Source organism: Dendrobates tinctorius, unplaced genomic scaffold, assembly GCF_039654945.1.
Source record: "Dendrobates tinctorius isolate UK_male_01 unplaced genomic scaffold, ASM3965494v1 ptg000024l, whole genome shotgun sequence".
Taxonomy (NCBI): domain Eukaryota; kingdom Metazoa; phylum Chordata; class Amphibia; order Anura; family Dendrobatidae; genus Dendrobates; species Dendrobates tinctorius.
The window spans coordinates 9,407,718-9,427,626 of record NW_027361692.1 but is presented as its reverse complement, the minus strand read 5'-3'; the positions used below and the strand labels follow the sequence as shown (position 1 = coordinate 9,427,626).

General features: G+C 40.9%; 1 protein-coding gene across 2 annotated transcripts in view; it reads left to right on the top strand.

The window, feature by feature from the left end:
* The window catches only part of KCNQ5 (potassium voltage-gated channel subfamily Q member 5), a 1,056,555-nt gene that overhangs the window by 636,801 nt on the left and 399,845 nt on the right, over positions 1-19,909 (top strand). For both annotated transcript variants that reach the window (XM_073569339.1, XM_073569340.1), the window contains exon 2: positions 3,579-3,669. In XM_073569339.1, the coding sequence (XP_073425440.1) occupies positions 3,579-3,669 (91 nt within the window). The remainder of the gene's footprint in view (positions 1-3,578; positions 3,670-19,909) is intronic.

Here is a 19,909-nt window from a genome sequence, read left to right as displayed (position 1 = left end):
CGCTGAGCACTTAGTTTGGGGTTTCCATCTAAATCTCCAAGTGATGTGGCAGATGAAACCCCCAAGGGATCCATTCACTATAATGAGGCAGCAGATATACTCTGGACTCCATCTGGCATCTGTTCAGCGATGTCCTTTTCAGACGTGCACAAAACTGGCCGACGGCAGTTTTATGCAATCCTAAAAAGACGGACACTGCTGGATCACTGTGACTCCATCTGCCTCATTATTGGGAATCTTGCACCAGACTTTTTGCCTGAATCACATATGTCAGAGATTAATATGGAATCCCTGGTGTAAGCGCTCAACACAGAGTGCAGGATAAATGTGTGCCGAGCCTTACTGCGATCTTTGGGAGGCCAAATGAAAAAATCAACAGCATGTGAAGAATTGGTTTTATTTATTTTTTACGCCATTCCTCGTGCGGTGTAAGTGATTAGGCGACTTTATTTTTCAGGTCGGTACGATTACAGCGATACCAGATTTTTATCGGGTTTTTATGTTTTGCTCCTGTCACACATTAAAAGATGCTTTTTATTGCGAAAACTAGTTTTTGCATCACTTTTATCTGAGAGCTATAACTTTTTTTTATTTTTCTGCTTATGGAGCTGTATGGCAGCTTATTTTTTTGTGGGATAAGATGACGTTTTCAGCTGTACCATTTTTATTTACATCTGTCTTTTTGATTGCGTTTTTTTGCAATTTTTGTTCGGTGGTATGATGATAAAGCATTGTTTTTTGACTTAGTTTTTATCTATTTTTTATGGTGTTCACTGAAGGGGTTAACTTATGGGATAGTTTTATATAGCTGGTTGTTATGGACGTGGTGATACCAAATATGTGTCCTTTTTTTTATTATTTACATAAATAAATGTATTTATTGGAAAAAAAAATATATATTTTCTTTATTTAGGAATTTAAAAAATATATATTTTTACACATTCTAATAATTTTTAACTTTTTTTACATTGTCACGGGATGGGACATCAGGGGTCTCCATGGAGGCTATCAGAACAACACGATTGCATCGCCTTGTTCTGAGGGAAGGGCACAGTGAGCCACCTCCCTGTGCGATGCTTTTCTAAGCTGCTGTTACTACTGACAGCTGCATCAGAGGGGTTAAATGCGCTCAGCATGAGGCCGCGCAACTGGTGCGCCATACAAGTACTGCGGTTTGCGGGAAGAGCAGTACTAGTACGGCGCATGTTGGGAAGGATTTTAAATACAGTGATGTAAACACTGAGTCCTTTAATATGGATAGAGTTTCTGTTTGAAGTAAGTGGGGATCGATAATATAGGAAGTCCATGGGTGCTCATTTGACCAAATAATCACCTCTCACAAGAGATGTGATCAGATCAGATGTGATGCTAATTTGACTGAAAATCATATTACATGGACCAATGGTCAAGAATGAATGTTTATATGAATATTTGTTGCCTCCTATAATCTGCCCATTAAAATATTGCTTTAAGTGACACTAAGGTAAAACTAAATATCAAACCCCATTATGTCCCTTTGAAAGATTAAAGGGAATTTATTTGTAGGCTCAACTTTCCCAAGCCATTTATAGGTGTATGTAGGTCATAGGAAGCTGAATAGAATGATACCTTGATGTCTACCTATTTAAGAGAAACACAGTTTTCTTATATGTAAATGAGCTGTTTCGATCTATGGGCCAGACACTGAACTGCATGAGATTCTGCCTCCAGAGATTATATTAAATGAAGGGGGAGTTACCAGTGTGATGTGTAATGGCCGCTCTCTGCTTTCCTGATCTCACTGCAGAGCTGTCTGTGATTATAACTGACTCATCTGCAGGTTCCTCTTACCTTGAGCTTCAATTTAACAGGCAGATAATATAACTTTAGTGTTGCAATACAGCAGAGCTGTGAGAGCTGCAGCAAATATGCTTGCAAAGAGACAAAGTTCAGTTCTCCTGTTCTGTGTTAGTTATATGTCTCACACTAGTAATGCCCTCTTTTATTATAATAAGCTTTGGAGGCAGATTCTCATGCAGATTAGTGATCAGCACACAGATCTTAAAAGCTCATTTACATATAAGAAAAACTTGGATTTCTCTGGAATAAGACATTGGATCACAGATCACAAAGTATCATTTTATTCTGCTTCCTAAGACCTACATGCCCATATTGACAGAATAGGAGGGTTAATCCTCCTGACAGATTCCATTCAACACAATCTGTTTTGATGTTCATGATTTCAGGCTCTGGATATTGAAAGATTGTTAAAAAGGTTGCAAATAAGATTAAAAATGTGGCCAATAATTGTTTGCATTTCAGACCTCACCTTAAAACATCATAATCCTGAATCTTAAAAGTGTTGTCTGGCCATAGTAAAAACTGTACAGGCACTATGCATGGGGTGAAAATAACAGATTAACATATAATCGCTTGTTCTCTCACTTGTTTATCCAGAATAGACAGCGCAACCATTGGACCAATAAGGCCTGTGATCGACTGCGGTAATCAGTTGACTAGTATGGCGTGTCACCAGAGAAACATCTGATTACCCGCTGTCCTAGTCACTTGACTGTGGCACCAATCACAGACCTCAGAGGTGCTGTAAGGCCGGGGTCACACTTGCGAGAAACTCGCACAAGTTTTGCATCTCAATACTCGGCACTACCGCCTTCACTCGGGACCGGAGCACTCGGCAGCATAGAAATACATGCAGCAGCACACTTTGGTCCTGAGTGCTGGCGTCAGTGCCGGTTATTGAGACGCGAGACTCGTGCTAGTTTCTTGCAAGTGTGACCCCGGCCTAACAGAGATACAGGGATGTCATGGCTTCCAGTCTGGCACAGGCTACTTGAGCCTGTGGTGAATCGATAGAGATGACAGCACCTGAGAATGCATCAATTTATTATTTGCATTTTGCCTGTACAGTTTTAGTATGGATGGACAAGCCCTTTTAATGCACTGTGGGTGGAGATTTTTCTCTGCTCTTCTTCCCTGAGCACAACCTGTATAGGTCCTTAGGCTTTGATCATGTTTTTTTATTAGATACACATAGATCCCCATGACTTCTAATGGTCATGTCAGGTTTCATAATTTTTAAATAGGTAAAATGGTAAAGCATGCCACTCCATGACCATAAAGCAGCAATGAAAACCAGACAGAAACAGAACTTTCACTTTCATGGACGAAGATACAGCTGTATCGGCCTTTGGGGCAAGAAACTGAGGGAGTATTATTTCTTTTGGGTGGTAACACTGTGGTGGCTTCCTTTTTGTCTACTGTCTTGGTATTCTTTTTGGATTCTTTTTCATACAGAACTTACAGATCATCTGTAATTTAGTTCTATTGTCCATTACTTGTTTGTTTCTCAGGTAAAACTAGTTATGCTGCATTACTAATTCAGTCTACAACCAAAATATAATGGAGTGCCTATTTTGATTCTACTGCCGTTGAACCTCAAAAATTGTAGTTACACCCCTGTGCGTATAGTTTAATTAATGAGAACAATGTCTGCTAACGTGCAATAACTTACATGTATAATATTTAAGCTAAAAGAATGAATAAAAAACCTGACACATATTTGTTTCTCTTTTTTTCAGCTTTCTTCTTGTCTTCAGCTGCTTAATTTTGTCAGTGTTTTCCACCATCCCTGAACATCAAGAGCAAGCTTCATATTGCCTCTTTGTCCTGGTAGGTGACGTGATGTTATACATGGTGACAAATTGTGAAGTCAGTGCTCACACCAAAAAATCCTAAATATTCTAAAACGTTATTTTTCAGAAAGTATATCAATAGATATAAATTTATAAAAAGATGCTATAAATTTAAAATAAAATTCTGTGCCATGTCAATCTTCAAGATTCCCTCACCTCAGGAAATGTGGATCAGGTTATACCACCAGAATACTAAAAAATTCTCTGAGGGCTCCGGCTCTGACGCAATGTCCAACATCCATCAACCTCCATTTTCTCTTTTTTTTTTTCTATAAGTATGCCCCATACATATGGGCACAATTCATTAAGACTGGTGTCTTTCATGCCAGTCGTAAAAGGGTATTCTCAAGTTTGAAAGTTATCTGATATCAAAAGGAAAAGGGAAAACTTTCTAATCTCTAGGGGTTCAACCGCCATGGCCCCTGTTGGCTGTATGGAGCGGAGGTTGATCATGAACATTGCCTCTCCATTCATTCTAATAAGAGCGCTGAAGATCAACCAAGCACTGTGCTTGCCAACCTCAGATGCTCTCATTAAGAATTAATGGTGTGGTCATGTGCACCTTCATTCAGAGTTACGGTGGTCAGGTCCCCAGCGCTCGGGTAGGAGGATGGGGGATAACTTTTAAACTTGAGAACACCCCTTTAATGAACTGACCACTGGAATAACATATGCCTAATTCATTAAGACCTCTAGCAGAGATGTTACTCCAGTCAGTGACTGAAGTACATTTCTGTTGAAATTTACACCACCTAGTGGCATTGGTTCCGTCTTGCCCCAGCTGCACCCACTTTGGCATAAAAATTGCAAAAGTACCTAAATTGTAAAGTGTTTCATTACAGAATTCTGGTGTGAGCATCTTGATGAATCGGGCTCTGTGTTTTTATTATTTTTTTTTTTACTTGTCTCTATGTAGATTAGCTTTGTCGAATATACTATTTTATAGAGAAAAAAAGTATTTGCTGTATGAGAGGCCTAAGTTTTTTGGTGAATAACCCAAACGTACACGGCCAAAGTAGCATGAATGTACCCTTAAAGGGAACTTGTTACCATAAAAAATTCTATTAACATGCAGAGACAGGGTTAATCTGCAGGTTAATAGCATTATTATATACAAAGTGCCGGCTGTTTCTGTGCCCCCGGCGCTGACTGACAGCTGACCCCAATGCTGAGCTAGTATCAGTCAGGGGCAGGATCGCGATTAAAGCTGTTGCTTTGTATGCTCAGAGCGATAACTGAAGCTGCATGGTCGCCACCCCGGTGACTGAGACTGGAACGCTGCCGGGGGGAATACAATTAATTTTATCCCTGTAGCTTTCTGCTAAGTGCAGGAACCGGGCAGGTTAATAACACTGTTAACCTGCAGATTAACCCCATATCTGCAGGTAAATAGCATTTTTTGTGACATGTTCTCTTAATTTGAAACAGAAATCTTTACTATGGTTGATAAATATTTTTTGTGTGAAATCACTATATTCCTGCGTCAGCTTATAGTAAAGTGGAGGCATTTGTATAAAATGCTTATAAAACCATACACAAGAAAAAAATTATTAATTTGATTTGGTTGAATTCACCTTTGAGTTAAAATGGTTGTCCACCTCGCAGAGAAGCCCTTCTTATATACTGTATTCCCAAGTGTAACATTAACCCCGTCACTCCACAGCCCATTTACGTTTTTTGCTCCCTTGCTTGCCAGAGCCATAACTTTATTTTTTCAGCAATATGGCCATGTTAGGACTTTTTTTTGTGGGATGAGTTGTACTTTTGAATTACACCATTGGTTTTAATATATTGTGTACTCGAAAATGGGAAAAAAATTCCAAGTGCGTTGAAATTGCAAGAAAAGTGCAATTCCACAACGTTTTTTGTTTTTTTTTCACCATGTTCACCAAATGCTAAAACTGGCCTGCCATTATGATTCTCCAGGTATTTCAAGTTTGTAGATACCAAACATGTTTTGGCTCTTTTTTATTTAAGTGGTGAAAAAAAATCCAAAGTTGTTAAAAAAAATATTAAAAAATTGTGGCATTTTCCGAGACTCATACCGTCTCCATTTTTCGGGATCTGAGGCCAGGTGAGGGCTTATTTTTTGTGTGTTGAGCTTACGTTTTTAATTATACCATTTTGGTGTAGATACGTTCTTTTGGCTGCCCGTTATTGCATTATAGTGCAATTTTGCGGCGACCAAAAAATCGTTGCTGCCGTTTTGACTTTTTTTTTGCTACGCCATTTACCGATTAATTTTTTTATATCTTGCTAGATCGGGCAATTCTGAATGTGGTGATACCAAATATGTGTACTTTTTTATTTTTTTAATTGTTTTATTTTAAATGGGGGGGGCGAAAGAGGTGTGATTTGAACTTTTAATTTTTTAAATATTTTTAAGAACATTTTTTTTTTACTTTTCACTTGCTTCAATAGTCTCCATGAGAGACTAGAAGCTGCGATAATCCAATCGCCTCTGCTGCACACAGGCTATGATCAGATCGCCTGTGTGTAGCAGGAATGCTCACACCGCTGGGCAGCACTCATAGTAATCTGGCAATGACAGTCACAGGGGTCTTCTGCAGACCCTGGGTTGTCATGCCAAACTATCGGCGACCCACCGTCATGTGACACGGGCAACGATGGGTGGGATTAGTGATGCACTTCTGGCGCAATCACATTAAATGCCACTGCCAGAGATTGACAACGGCATATAACAGGTTAACAGCCACGGGTGAATCACTATTCCACCCACGGCTGTTAGAGACACATGTCAGCTGTTCAAAGCAAGTGACATGCCGGGAAAGATGTGGGCTCAGCCCCAGAGCCCACATCAAAGGGAGAGACATGTCATGCGCAGTACATGCACGGCGCATGTCATGAAGGGGTTAAAAAAGCCGAGATTCACTTCCAGCACCAGCACTGTTCCAATGATGTCATCACTGGGTCTCCCAGCACTCTCTCCTGACACTGTAATGTCACGTGAGCGCTGCAGCCAATCAGTAACACTGCTGATTAGCTGCAATTAACACTCTTCCTGCAGATGAAATTCAGATGTCAGAGGGAAGTATAAGACCTGCAGCTCATCAGCAGCCACTGATAGGTTGCATTGCTCATGTGGTATAACATTGACTCAAGAGTGCTGGGAGACCTAGCGCCGACTTCGCTAGTAAAGCACTGCCGGGCCATGTCTTCCCTCCCCCGTTAGTATAAGTTTGGTAGGATTTTTATTTAACAAAGTGGTCCCTCAACTTGATTTGTGACATACCGTTTATTGTACTTTATCCATTACTTCGATCGCTATGTTTGCGCTTGCACTTGATTTTGTATGATCTAACGTCTGTTGTGTCAATTAATGACTCGATGTTATTGTCTTGTTTTGTTTTGTTTTGAAAAAGAATAAAACTTTGGAAAAGTAAAGCACTGCCGGGAGGTGAATATGTGCTATTTTTATTTTACCCTGAGGAATACAGTATTTAAGAAGAAGTTGTCTGAGCAGTGGACAACCAATAGGGTATGAAAAAGAAATGATAGCATTGGGCTGGATTCCATTGCCAGGATTTCTATTGATAAGGTGTTTTCACAAGACACAGCAACCAATAGACATTAAAGAGTAACCGCCATTTTCATTCTCATTTAATAATTTTACATACAAAAATTAAGTAACTGTGTAATATTACTTATCAGAGAAATCTGCTTCTTTATCTGCCAGTACTGATCATTCATTTTCAAACTTCACAGTTAAAATCTGTATTCAGTAAAGATTTTTCCATTGCTGAGATTGGAGACTGCTACTGATTTGATTCTATGTATATGGGAGGGAGGAGGAGGTCAGGGGAGCTACAGACAGACCTCCTCCCTTCTTCTCTCCATCCCATCAACGCAAAATCCCATCAGTAGTAACCGCCATCTCCTATCTCAGTAATGTAACAATCTGTCTTCACTGAATATACATTTTACCTTTGAAATGAGAATTTTGAAAATGAATGACCCGTCCTGACAGAGAAAGAAGCAGATTTCTCTGATAAAATACATTACAAAGTTTATTATTTTCATGTGTATTATTGATTTAATAAATAAAAACTAAAGTGATGAATACTCATTAACCCCTTCACTACCAAGGGTGGTTTGCACGTTAACTCCCGGGCCAATTTTTACAATTCTGACCACTGTCCCTTTATGAGGTCATAACTCTGAAACGCTTCCATGGATCCCGGTGATTCTGACAATGTTTTCTCGTGACATATTGTACTATGTTAGTGGTAAAATTTCATTCAAATAACTTGCGTTTATTTGTGAAAAAAAATGGAAATTTGGCGAAAATTTTAAAAATTTCGCAATTTTCCAGCTTTGAATTTTTATGCCCTTAAATCACAGAGATACAGCACACAAAAAACTTGATAAGTAACATTTCCCACATGTTTACTTTACATCAGCACAATTTTGGAACCAAAATTTTTTTCTGTTAGGAAGTTATAAGGGTTAAAAATTGACCAGCGATTTCTCATTTTTTCAACACCATTTTATTTTTACGGACCACATCACATTTGAAGCCACTTTGCGGGGTCTATATGATAGAAAATACTCAAATACTCAAAAGTGACACCATTCTAAAAACTGCACCCCTTAAGGTGCTCAAAACCACATTCAAGAAATGTATTATCCCTTTAGGTGCGTCACAGGAATTTTTTGAATATTTAAAAAAAAAAATGAACATTTAACTTTTTTTCACAAAAAAAATACTTCAGGTTCAATTTTTTTTATTTTACCAAGGGTATCAGGAGAAATTGGACTGCAAAAGTTATTGTGCAATTTATCCTGAGTACGCTGATGCCTGATATGTGGGGGGGAACCACTGTTTCGGCGCATGGCAGAGCTCAAAGGGAAGGAGCGCAGTTTGACTTTTTCAATGCAAAATTGGCTGGAATTCAGATCGGACGCCATGTCGCGTTTGGAGAGCCCCTGATGTACCTAAACAGTGGAAACCCCCCACAAGTGACCCCATTTTGGAAACTAGACCCCCCAAGGAACTTATCTAGATATGTGGTGAGAACTTTGAACCCCCCAGTGCTTCACAGAAGTTTATAATGCCTGGGCGTGAAAATAAAAAATCATATTTTTTCCACAAACATGATCAATTAGTCCCCAATTTTTTATTTTCCCAAGGGTACCAGGAGAATTTGACCCCAAAAGTTGTTGTCCAATTTGTTCTGAGTATGCTGATACCTCATATGTGGGAGAAAACTACTGTATGGGCACACGTCGGGGCTCGGAAGGGAAGTAGTGACGTTTTGGAATGCAACCTTTGATGGAATGGTCTGCGGGTGTCATGTTGCTTTTGAAGAGCCCCTGATGTACCTAAACAGTGGAAACCCCCCACAAGTGACCCCATTTTGGAAACTAGATCCCCTAAGGAACTTATCTAGATGTGTGGTGAGCACTTTGAACCCCCAAGGGCTTCACAGAAGTTTATAATGCCCGGGCATGAAAATAAAAAAATTGTATTTTTTCCACAAACATGATCAATTAGTCCCCAATTTTTTTATTTTCCCAAGGGTACCAGAAGAAATTGGACCCCAAAAGTTGTTGCCCAATTTGTCATGAGTAGGCTAATACCTCATATGTGGGAGAAAACTACTGTATGGGCACACGTTGGGGCTCGTAAGGGAAGTAGTGACGTTTTGGAATGCAGACTTTGATGGAATGGTCTGCGGGTGTCATGTTGCTTTTGGAGAGCCCCTGATGTACCTAAACAGTGGAAACCCCCCACAAGTGACCCCATTTTGGAAACTAGACCCCCTAAGGAACTTATCTAGATGTGTGGTGAGCACTTTGAACCCCCAAGGGCTTCACAGATGTTTATAATGCCCGGGCATGAAAATAAAAAAAATTTATTTTTCCACAAACATGATCAATTAGTCCCCAATTTTTTATTTTCCCAAGGGTACCAGGAGAAATTGGACCCCAAAAGTTGTTGTCCAATTTGTCCTGAGTACGCTGATACCTCATATGTGGGAGAAAACTACTGTATGGGCACACGTCGGGGCTCGGAAGGGAAGTAGTGACGTTTTGGAATGCAGACTTTGATGGAATGGTCTGCGGGTGTCATGTTGCTTTTAGAGAGCCCCTGATGTACCTAAACAGTGGAAACCCCCCACAAGTGACCCCATTTTGGAAACTAGATCCCTAAGGAACTTATCTAGATGTGTGGTGAGCACTTTGAACCCCCAAGGGATTCACAGAAGTTTATAATGCCTGGGCATGAAAATAGAAAAATTGTATTTTTTCCACAAACACGATCAATTATTCCCAATTTTTTTATTTTCCCAAGGGTACCAGGAGAAATTGGACCCCAAAAGTTGTTGTCCAATTTGTCCTGAGTACGCTGATACCTCATATGTGGGAGAAAACTACTGTATGAGCACACGTCGGGGCTCGTAAGGGAAGTAGTGACGTTTTGGAATGCAGACTTTGATGGAATGGTCTGCGGGTGTCATGTGCGTTTGGAGAGCCCCTGATGTACCTAAACTATTGAAACTCCCCACAAGTGACCCCATTTTGGAAACTAGACCTGTTGTGAGTTCATTTTCCCCTTCACCATTGAGGTCTGATGAACTACCTCCTCTGGTGAAGGAAGGTAGTGAGGCTGATTACCAAACACATGGGCAGCTGGATGATGACTGGGTGGCTGGAATTGAGGACTGGATATAAAGCTGCCGACGCCCTTCTTCCTGGCTGGTGATTTTCCTGCTGGATTCTTGGAGACCAGTCTGATTCCTGCATCTCCAAGCTAAGTTTTTCTGCTCTGCTTGTACTCTTCAGTTTTGTTTTTGTTTTGCCTTGTTTCCTGGGAGTTCTGCCATCCCCGGCCGGGGGTGAGCTGAATTCCATTTTTGTCTCTGATCTGTTGATCTTTTGCTCTGTCTTCAGAATATATCTGAGTGCTGATATAGTCTTTTGAAGCCTAGCGTCTTCAGGGCCTGTTTTTCCTATCAGTCGGTTGGCTCATTTAGATAGGGGTTTTGCAGATGGCAGACAGCAGCTTTCCTATCCTGTCCTATGTAGATAGCTTGGGCCCCATCATTTGCTCAACCTATCTTTCTATCTGTGTTGGTGTTTTCATCTTGCTTCACCGTCATTATATGTTGGGGGCTGCCTATTGCTTTGGGGTCTGCTCTGGGGCAGTTTAGTTTTTCCCCTTTCTGTCTTTAGGCTATGTAGTTCTCCGGCTGTGATCGAGGGGTCTAGGGCACCGTAGGAACCCCCAATGGCTACTGCTAGTTGTTGTGGATAGGTTCAGGGGTCTGCAATCCGATAGCTGCCAACCTCTCTGGTTTTTCTGGACTTAACTGGTATTTTGTTTTTTCCTCCTTCGGTGACTCATCATAACATAGACCCCCCACAGAACTTATCTAGATGTGTGGTGAGCACTTTGAACCCCCAAGTGATTCACAGAAGTTTATAACGCCCGGGCGTGAAAATAAAAAAATCATTTTTTTCCACAAAAATTATATTTTTGCCCCCAATTTTTTATTTTCCTAAGGGTAACAGGAGAAATTGGACCCCAAAAGTTGTTTTGCAATTTGTCCTGAGTAGGCTGATACCCTATATGTGGGGGTAAAACACTGTTTGGGCGCATGGCAGAGCTTGGAAGGGAAGGAGCACTGTTATGAATGAATGGGTCATCGAGGAGAAAAAAGCAAAACAAGCTAAGCCACAGAAAACCAGAGTGGTTGGTAACTATGCAGATTGCAGATCCCTGATCTTACCACACAACTAGCAGTAGCCATGGAGCGTGCCTACGATGAAGCTAGACGCCTCGTCACGGCCGGAGGACTACATAAGCCTAAAGCAAGAAAAGGAAAAACTAACTGCCCCAGAGCAGACCCCAAAGGAATAGATAGCCCCCACACATGTATTGACGGTGAAACAAGATGAAGGCACAAACACAGGCAGGAAAATAGGCTGAGCAAATGATGGGGCCCAAACTAACTAGACAGGAAAGGAAAGGGAAGACACTGTCTGCAACCTGCAAAAAACCCTGCAAAAATAATGTCCAACACTTCTGATAGCAAAATTAACCCTGAAGTCACTAGACTTCTCCCACTATATCAGCACTCTGAAATATTCTGAGACAGAGCAAAAAGAGACTGAACTAGTAAGGGACAAAAAGCCAATTGGCAAAATACTGATAAATAAGAGTGGAAATTCAGCTCAGTACCCTGCCGGGGCTGGCAAACCACACAAAAAACTGAATAGACCAACAAAATCAAGTATGAACATTAGCAGAAAAACTTAGCTTTAGATGACTGAAACAGAGCTGAAAACCAAGAGCTGACAAACCAGAAGGAATCACCAGCAACTGAATAGGGCGTCGGCTGTCTTAAATCCAATCTGAGAATCCTGAGATCCAGTCGTCATCCTCATTCTCAGGTGGCAGATCTCCACCGATCAAACCAGCCGCACCACCTCCCGTCACCACCAGAGGGAGTCCAGAAGGGGAACTCACAACTGGTGAACCAGAGAATGAACTCACAACAGAGCACCATTTGACTTTTTCAACGCAGAATTGGCCGGAATTGAGATCCGACGCCATGTTGCATTTGGAGAGCACCTGATGTGCCCAAACAAGGGAAACCCCCAATTCTAACTCCAACCCTAACCCCAACACACCCCTAACCCTAGCCCTAGTCCTAACCCTAGCCCTAACCCTAATGGGAAAATGGAAATGAATACATTTTCTTTTAATTTTATTATTTTTCCCTAACTAAGGGGGTGATAACGGGGGGTTTGATTTACTATTTATGGCGGTTTTTATGTTTGGCAGCTGTCACACGCTAAAAGACGCTTTTTATTGTAAAAATAGTTTTTGCATCACCACATATTGAGAGCTATAATTTTTCCGTATTTTGACTCACCCAGTCATGTGAGGTCTTATTTTTTGCGGGACGAGTTGACGTTTTTATTGGTATCATTTTTGGGCAGGTGACTTTTTTGATCGCTTTTTATTCCGATTTTTGGGACGCAGAATGAACAAAAACCAGCGTTTCATGAATTTCTTTTGGGGGGTGCTTTTACACCGTTCCGCATGCGGTAAAATTGATGAAGGGGCTTTATTCTTCGGTTTGGTATGGTTACAGCGATAACTCATTTATGTAGTTTTTTTATGTTTTGGCGCTTTTATGCAATGAAAGCTATTTTATATAAAAAATAATTATTTTTGCATTGCTTTATTCTGCGAGCTATAACTTTTTTATTTTTTTGCTGATGAAGCTGTATGGTGGCTCTTTTTTTGCGGGACAAGATGGCGTTTTCAGCGGTACCATGGATATTTATATGCATGTTTTTGATCGCGAGTTATTTCACTTTTTGTTCGGCGGTATGATAATAAATCATTATTTTTTGCTTTGTTGTTTATTTTTAATTTTTAAGGGGTTGGCTAAAGGGGTTAACTAATGGGACAGTTTTATAGGGCAGGTCGTTATGGACGCGGCGATACAAAATATGTGTACTTTTATTGTTTTTTTTTTTATTTCCAAAAAATGAATTTATTTGGGAATATTTTTTTTTTTTCTAATTTATTTAGCGATTTTTTTAAAATTATTTTTACTTTTTTTTTCTTTTTTTAAACTTTATTTGGTTGTCCCAGGGGGGACATCACTGTCCTGTGACAGATCGCTGATCTGTCACATAACAGATCAGCAATCTGTCACAGGCATAGACGCAGACTTCCTCATGCCTGCGCTTTGCAGGCATTGAGGAAGTCAGCTCCCTACAGGCCCCCGAAGGTCCCCGTCGCCATCTTGGATCCAGGGACCTGTAGGGAAAGAGCCCCCCTCAGCAGCGCTGCACATTTCGCTGCTGTGGGGGGCTCAGGGAAGCACGGAGGGAGCACCCTCCCTGCCGATGCTTCCCTTTAACCCCCGGTACACTGCGATCGTGTTTGATCGCGGTGTGCAAGGGGTTAAAGTGTCGGGGGCGGTCCGTGACTGCCCCTGACACATTGTGCTGGGTGTCAGCTGTGATAATCAGCTGACACCCAGCCGCGATCAGCGGCGCTCACCACGTGGGCACCGCTGATCACTTTAGACGTAATATTCCGTCCATTGGACTTAGGGCCCAGGTCACATGGACGGAATATTACGTCCAATGTAGGAAAGGGGTTAAGCCCAATGAAATCCAAGAAATACACAGTATAATACACTGACTTTTGGGCTCTCCAACCCTTTTTCATTTGACTAATACAAGTGGAAATTATGTCAGCGTGGCATGGAGAAAGTATAGGCTACTGTAAACAGCTACCATTCTAATGCTAACGTCATAGTAAGAAAGCATTACTTATCGAATATAATCTTTAAAAGTCTTCACAAGACAACCCTGTGTAGTATTTTCCTAAATAATATTAAGCAATTTGTTTTGAGAAAGGCAAGAAAAATATTCCCTGAGATAAGGGCGCGCTATGTTTATGTAGTTCTCTAATACCCTGATAATGTTGCATTCTCTTCTGGTTGAGTGATTGCCAAGTGGCATCAGTTTTTGAACAGGTATTTGAAACTCGGAGGAAGGGATCAGGCAGGCATGTTGTGTTCTTTTAGTTGCTGAATGACACTTCACCCCTTGTAAGACAAGACGAGTACTTATACTTTCAGTTTTCACGGATATGTTGAGGGTATTTCTGTGATCACTAGGAGACTGGCTTATGGCATCTCCGTCCTGCACTTTCTTACAACACAGATGCAAAAAGTTTACTCTGAATTTCGGCTCTTCTTACAGTAGGCTAAATAGAGTCTTGTGGGATCAATTAACCTTTTCCGCTCTTTGACATGCCACAGTTCTTGTTCTTTCTTCCTGTCATATCAATACTGTGTGAACATTTGATACCCAGAGGCACATAATTCAGAGATAAAAATATACCGCGTTCGTGTACTTTTCGCCAGAGATCATGCTAACGCTGTCTTCATTATGTTACATATAATGTATCATTCTACAAAACTTTTTTCCGCTGTTTGTTTGTATTGTATATTGATTTACACTTAAAGTTCTATCTTGTAAAAAAGTCTCTCGGACATTGGAAATGTATCTACCCTTTTTGTCAAGCACATTCAATTCTGTTTTTTGGGACTAAAACAATTTATTAGCAGCTTTTATCTTTTTTTTGTCTCAAACGTCTATTCATTGCTGTTCACATAAATTCTATGAATGGCAGACTGCATAAAGAAATGTATTCCTCTTTTTCCAACAAATGCTTAAAAAACAAAACATTTTTAGAAAGTAATACAAATTAATAAGCATTTAATGGAACTTGAAAATATATTTTGTAGTATATTGTTATAATTATTAAAAGATGCTTTATTAACAATTCATTTAAAAAATTGAGAAAATCTCAAAAAATAGGCACAAAAAATGCCGATCAGTATTTCAAAAAATCCAGCTTGAATCAAATGTATACAATAAATTACAATGCCAGGTGAGGGATAAACACTCTATTTGACCCTATAGGGCCCTACGACTTCCCCCTACCTGACAGCAGAGGACGGCACCCTATTGGAACGCAAATGGCGCCCCAACTCCCACGGCGGCTGTCCCTGCTCGCCCTGTTGAGTTCTATATAGAAAATAGCCAAATTCAGGAACAGCAAATGGCTGAGTTCAATAAATCACAATCAAAAAACAAATACCTCATGCCAAAAACCACCATAAATAGGAAAAGGGTGAAAGTAGTAGCCGGAAAAACAATTACTTTATGGGAAAATTGTGCATGGGGGAAAAAATGTTACACTATACTATCGGTCCCTATTTAAAGATAACCCTGCTTAACAGCTGAGCTGTTTCACCCTAAGTTGTTCTGGTGCCCCCGCTCCATGTAGGCTATCCCTTACTGACCCTCTGCAATGATAGCAGGTCTCTTGAATAAGGGTGTATGTAGGGCCTATAAGCAACAATTATAAACAGACTATTATAGATAATTACTGTCACAAAAATCCCCCAAGAAAAATCAAGAGGTAATACATCACAGAAAATCCCCCCCCCAAAAAAAACAGATTTATAGCAGCAACCAATGGCAACTGATAATTTTAATTTTATGGGAGAACCAGACTCTTTACTCATCCGAATAAACAGGTTCTGACCTCCTTCAAATACAGATACCAACCATTTCACAGGTCATTTGCATTAAATACTAACATCTTTGCTCCCATGAAAAACAGGCCATTAACAACACAGCCCATACTGCTCATATTCCTCTATTGCACTATGCCCCCCAAAAAATCAGCCAAAAATTATATAAATATAACAGCTCATCACTGATAAGGTTTCGCCTCGATGCGATCCTTCCTAAACAAGGAGTTCATCAGGAGGCCCATGATGCTATTAAATGCTCCCTCAGAGCATCGGATGTTGCGCCTGGTTGCAGGTTAGGACACCTGCAACCAGGCGCAACATCTGATGCTCTGAGGGAGCATTTAATAGCATCATGGGCCTCCTGATGAACTCCTTGTTTAGGAAGGATCGCATCGAGGCGAAACCTTATCAGTGATGAGCTAAGTTATATTTATATAATTTTTGGCTGATTTTTTGGGGGGCATAGTGCAATAGAGGAATATGAGCAGTATGGGCTGTGTTGTTAATGGCCTGTTTTTCATGGGAGCAAAGATGTTAGTATTTAATGCAAATGACCTGTGAAATGGTTGGTATCTGTATTTGAAGGAGGTCAGAACCTGTTTATTCGGATGAGTAAAGAGTCCGGTTCTCCCATAAAATTAAAATTATCAGTTGCCATTGGTTGCTGCTATAAATCTGTTTTTTTTTTTTGGGGGGGGGGATTTTCTGTGATGTATTACCTCTTGATTTTTCTTGGGGGATTTTTGTGACAGTAATTATCTCTAATAGTCTGTTTATAAATTTTGCTTATAGGCCCTACATACACCCTTATTCAAGAGACCTGCTATCATTGCAGAGGGTCAGTAAGGGATAGCCTACATGGAGCAGGGGCACCAGAACAATTTAGGGTGAAACAGCTCAGCTGTTAGGCAGGGTTATCTTTAAATAGGGACCGATAGTATAGTGTAACATTTTTTCCCCCATGCACAAATTTTCCATAAAGTAATTGTTTTTCTGGCTACTACTTTCACCCTTTTCCTATTTATGGTGGTTTTTGGCATGAGGTATTTGTTTTTTGATTGTGATTTATTGAACTCAGCCATTTGCTGTTCCTGAATTTGGGTATTTTCTATATAGAACTCTACAGGGCGAGCAGGGACAGCCGCCGTGGAGCGGGGGCGTCATTTGCGTTCCAAGAGGGTGCCAACATCCACTGTCTTTTAGGGGGAAGTCGTAGGGCCCTATAGGGTCAAATAGAGTGTTTATCCCTCACCTGGCATTGTGATTTATTGTATACATTTGATTCAAGCTGGATTTTTTGAAATACTGATCGGCATTTTTTGTGCCTATTTTTTGAGATTTTCTCAATTTTTTAAATGAATGGTTAATAAAGCATCTTTTAATAATTAGTTTTTTTGTTTATGAGCCATTGGATAACTAATTAAAGTAAAATTGATTTTTCTACTGTAGTATATTGTTATTAATAGCAAAATGACTTACCATATGCAGTATACTCATGTATAAGCCAAGTTTTTCAGTGCAGGGGAGAGGGAGAGGCAGAGCAGCAGGTCACAGGAAGCAGGAGCCGGCTGCTGTGGCTGTAAATGTGCCCGCTGCTAAAGAGAAATAAATATTCACTGCACTGGCAGTGAATGCTCATTTCTCTTATAGTGCACACAGTTTCAGCCGCAGCTACAGGCTTCCACCAGCTGTAAAAAAAAGCCCCTCCTACTTACCTTCCCTGTGCGCCCTCGCAGCACTTGTTCCAGCTTCCAGCAGCTCCTGCAGCCGGCCGATCACGTGTTCCCGCTGAGCGGAGAGAGGTGAATATTCATTACTTTAATGAGTGGAGACACGTGATTGCTCGGCCACAGGAGCTGCTGGAAGCTGGAACAAGGTGCTGCAAGGGCGCACAGGGAAGGTATCTAGGAGTTCTTTGTTTTTTTTATACTTTTCTCATTGGGGGCTATGTATACAAGGATAGGGCTGAGGAGCCATGCATACCAGGACAGGGATGAGGAGCCATGCAGACAAGGATGGAAATAAGGAACCATGCATACAAGGATGGGGATGAGGAGCCATGCAGACAAGGATAGGGATGAGGAGCCGTGCATACCAGAACAGGGAAGAGGAGCCATGCAGACAAGGATGGGGATAAGGAGCCATGGATATGTAAGGTTCAGCCAGGACCATAGTCGTGGCTGAGGACTGTGGGACAACGGAGTCCTGGCCTCCCCTCACATAGGCATGAGGGGAGTTTTCTGTCAGCCTACCTGTTACTTTCTCCAGCTCACCCTCAGGGCTTTCTGTTACGTGTTGCACATTCTCCTTTTCACAGCGCATACATATTCGCTCCAGCATCAGTATCAGGGTTGGCAATGGACAATTTCTTCTCTGTCCCTGTCTTTCCCTCTCTCCCACTAAGCTTGCTTCTGGGACGGACCACGCTCTCCAGTCTTTAAGCATCAACTCTGCTGTCTTACTCCAGTAGGGGACCCTCTTAACCGTTTAGCCCCGGTCTCAAGAATATCCACCGATGAAATAAGCCACCACATTCTGAGTTACCTGCCCGTACTGTTTAGTCTTCTTCTAGCAACTGCAGACCCATTAATTCTGCACTGTCAGCACTTCTCCTGGTGTTACTCCCCAATGAGATACTGGCCTGAATTCTGTATGACTGGGCTCTTGACTTTAATGTTACAGAACCAACAGCCCTGTCAGGGCGCTCCAGCCAAACTGATTCAAATTCCAGATGCTCCCTGGTTAACAGCGGTTAGCCCCTCCTACTTTAACTATTTACAAGCTGAGCATCTCTAACCCCATCTAGTGGGCAAACTAGGGTACTACACTTTCCCTATCTATATAACAGTTTCCAATGTTACATACGTATAATAGATACAATAAATAGACATTAACATGGCATGTACAATAAATACGAATAAAGTTAAAGCGAAAGGGTACATAGCATCCAACATTAAATATATATACAGGGGTTGGACAAAATAATGGAAACACCTAACGTTTTGGCATCATAATCTTCGAACATGAAAAACAATAAATTATACCCACTGGCGCTCCACCTTAGGATAAAAAGCACTAAAATAGCTGCAAGTGAAGACAGGCACTGTGCGAATCTTGTTACATATGTTGCAAACAGAGAGATGCTGAATAAAATTCACTGCGCTAATACTTAGAAAACCCAAAGCAAAACTAATTGTGCGACAAAAAATCGTTGTACCGTAATGATACACTATGCACTGCCACCTCACTGCTGTTGTCAGATAGCGATAGGTTAGGCACTTACTTGTAAGTAGATGCTGGGTAAAGTTGCTGCGTTCCGCTATCAGACAATACACCGCCGTATAGCATCAAGGAGTGCGCTCCCAATGTGCAGCTGATTGCTGGCGTCAGTCTGACATGCGGGGGATGAGGATGGGGGGCATGGGGGAGCAGAAGTTTACGGTGGGCTACGGCCGAAGCACCGCCGCCAACACACTGCAGGACACAGGAAGCTGGGGGCGTGACGTTACGTAGCTGGCTGCTAGACTGGACGGGTAGTGGTGTGGGTCAATACTGAACGAAGCATTTCGAGGGACGCGGTCCCTCTTCTTCAATTTATCAGGCTTCATTATGTTTTAATATACAGTTCTTTATTATTGAAGAAGCCTTTAATATATACTTGAAAATTGTATCGCCCTCTTTGGAATTGTGGATATAAAAGATTAGACTTTTTTCCTTTTCTATTCCGTATGGAAAAGCAAAAGTTAAAAGCCGATTCGCGGAAATAAATTGTGAAAATACTTTAATAATGTTTTATTGTCTCCTGGGTTAACTCCACATTCATTAAGGGAAATGTATTCTGAAATAACCTAAGGAAAGCAGGTCATTAGACTATAGTTAATAAATGTGCATGGAAATGCAAATCGCATTAGCCGGCAACTGTTCCACAAGGGCCGAGGTTACATGTTCTTTTCTGTGGGTATATCTATTTAGAATCATTATTATTTAGATTTTTTGCTGATGTTTGACATTATTATTATTTATTATATATACCAATATATACTTATTGGTTATACCTTAGCTTAAATCTATAGAAAAACATACAGTAGCTATAAATGTTTACACCATTGTTTA